At 29.3% G+C, this 2,615-nt stretch overlaps 1 protein-coding gene across 1 annotated transcript; it reads right to left on the bottom strand.

Annotated features, from left to right (window-relative positions):
- Positions 1–383: 383 nt before the first annotated feature.
- LOC105776450 (defensin Ec-AMP-D1-like) lies at positions 384–1,008 on the bottom strand. Its single transcript, XM_052629910.1, has 2 exons — positions 937–1,008; positions 384–664 (listed from the first exon to the last, which is right to left on the bottom strand). The coding sequence occupies exons 1-2, from the start codon at positions 989–991 to the stop codon at positions 492–494; spliced, it is 228 nt and encodes a 75-aa protein (XP_052485870.1). The 5' UTR covers positions 992–1,008; the 3' UTR covers positions 384–491.
- Positions 1,009–2,615: the final 1,607 nt, after the last annotated feature.

The following is a 2,615-nucleotide window of genomic DNA, read 5'->3' as shown; positions in this document are numbered from 1 at the left end:
TACTGTCGGTTGGGGCTAACGAGGGGAAGGGTGATGATGATAGGATATTAAATGTATTGGGATTGTTACTATTATATGGCAGAGGTGTTAATTTGTATCAGTTGTGGCAGCCATTTATGCCCCTATTGTAGTGAGGAAAATAGTGAAATTTGGGTTGATAAGGGAGATCTAATGTCTAATGGTGATGGGATTCGCAAATAAGAAAAGTTCTTATTATGTCAATTGAATTAAAATTCAATCCACATAATATGTTTATTTTTGACCAAAATAAAATATTTTAAAATTAATGTTGAGAATTTTTTTTGACCATCAATATTAATATTTTTTGTGCAATATAAACATCATAAAAGATTAATTTAATTCTAATAATAAAATTACTGGTTTACAAAACATGTTCGAGATGTCTTATTTCTCTCAACTCTCAAGCATATAATGCATGATAAGTAAAAAAAGGCAATCTTCGTGACAATGAAATATAATAGATTGTTGATCTAACAAGGCTTAGTGCACAAGCATCGGCGACGAAAGCCTTGGCAATGTCCACCATCAAAACCAGGCTCTGATTTGCAAACACTAGCACAGTTGGTAGAACTCATGCACATCCCCTTGAATTTACCGCTTTCAACCTCGCATGTTTTAGCCTCCGCTGACATAGGCCCCATCTCTATTTCGTTTCACACGATTGCATCATAACAAATAAATGCAAGAAAATCAAAGAACATGTTATTCAAAAGAGTCAATATTAAATACGAAAACACATTTTTTTTCTTTAAAGAAATATACATAAATTAAGCATGGTACATTTAACATCTTTTCCCTAAATATTCCATTATGTGATGCCTAGTTGAATGAGTTAAATACAAATATTTTATGATATCATGAGAAATCAAGAAATTAATTGAAAAGACAATAAATTGAAAAAGGTTAAAGGAAAACCTGTGGCTAGAAGAAATGATAAAAGAAGAAAAGCAACTAAAACTGAACGATCCATTTGGAATTTATTAATTGAGAGAGAGTTGTTAATGCAATGAAAATAAAACAATGGGATGGGTTTATATAAGGGTTAGTGTTGAGGTAGTTATCGAGAAAAAGGGATTGCTTAAATCTAAAAATATGTGAATTCTGTTTAAATTTATTTCATTTTAGGATCGAAGATATTTCAATTAATAATTTATTATGCTTCATATTTTCTTTTATTCGATAATAGTTATTCAAATTTATTTCAAACTTGGATATAGGGATTTTTTTTATTGTTTCCCAAACTAAGTTTCTATAAAATTTATTTTCCAAAATTTAACTTTTTGGAGTATCTCGACACCCATAGGTGCCGAGTTTAGTATAGGCTTTTTATTAATGAATTTCTTCAAGATCCGGAGATGAGGAAAGAGAATGTTAATAGACAAATTTTAATTAGGATCTCAATACTCATGGGTGTCAAGTTTTGTTTTATTTATTTAAATGAATCTTGACACCCATTGATGTTAAGTTTAGTTTAACATTTTGACTATATTTTTACTTCTTTGTGTCTTTTCTTTTCTTTCTTTTTATTATATAGAAAAAACCCATCATGGATGGATCTAGGATTTGATTCAAGGGGCTAAACATAAGTATGATCTAGCAATAAATAGTAATTTATTACTTTTTAAATGTTAACATAGTCTACTTAAAAGAAAACATAAATCAAAGTAACTTAAGATATAACATTATTTCTTAAAGTTGAACATCCTAAGTTGTATTCTTTGATTTTTCATTAAATTGAAGTCATCAATGAAAGAATCGGTTTAAAATTGTCGAGCAATGTCCTTCTCGATGTATGCCATCAAGTAACTCGAAAGAAAATCATCTTTCATTTTATTTCAAAGCATTATCTTCACGATTTTCATAGCTGAAAATGTTCATTTTGTTGTTGTAGTTGACACCATAATAACCCTCATATTTAGAGTTGTTTTAGTATCGTTTTGCGTGCAGTGAAGCGGTGCAATTAAAATCCTAATATAATGGTGATGAGATTTAAGAGAAAAGGAAGGAGGAAAAGAAGAAGAAATCACTTGGAGGCTAAAAATCAACTCTCTCACATTAAGGGGAACTTTAAGCTTGAAAAAAACAAGAAGAAAAAGATATATGGATGCTCGACATAAATTCTATTACTATTTTTATCTCTAGATTATTTTTATCTTTTTTTTGTATGAAAGTCTGTTCTAAATATCTTTTGTGTGGTTTTTCAACTTATTATGAACTAAACTCTATTTTCTTGGAACAACAATAGATCCTATTGTTTAGTTAATTAAATTATTTTCTCTTTGATTTTTTCGATCCGTGCTAATTATTTATTCAGTTATATGCTTATTTAATTTGCCTACTTTATCACCAAGTTGCATTAATTTGATAATCTTTATTTGTCTTGGAAAAGAAAATTAAGATTTAGATCTAAATTGAATATATTATAATTAACTTTAGTAGCACTAACGAACAAGTTAATTTGCAGCTAGAATAAGAATATACTTGATGCCCTAATCGACCCAATAAGTTTGTTCTTGGTGACTTCACCCAACTTGCCTAGTGGAGGGATATAGTTAGTGGGGAAGAGGGATTAACTTAGTTAGATACTGAAATGG

The sequence above is a fragment of the Gossypium raimondii genome, chromosome 1, assembly GCF_025698545.1.
Source record: "Gossypium raimondii isolate GPD5lz chromosome 1, ASM2569854v1, whole genome shotgun sequence".
NCBI lineage: Eukaryota > Viridiplantae > Streptophyta > Magnoliopsida > Malvales > Malvaceae > Gossypium > Gossypium raimondii.
This window is presented reverse-complemented; position numbering and strand designations above follow the sequence as displayed.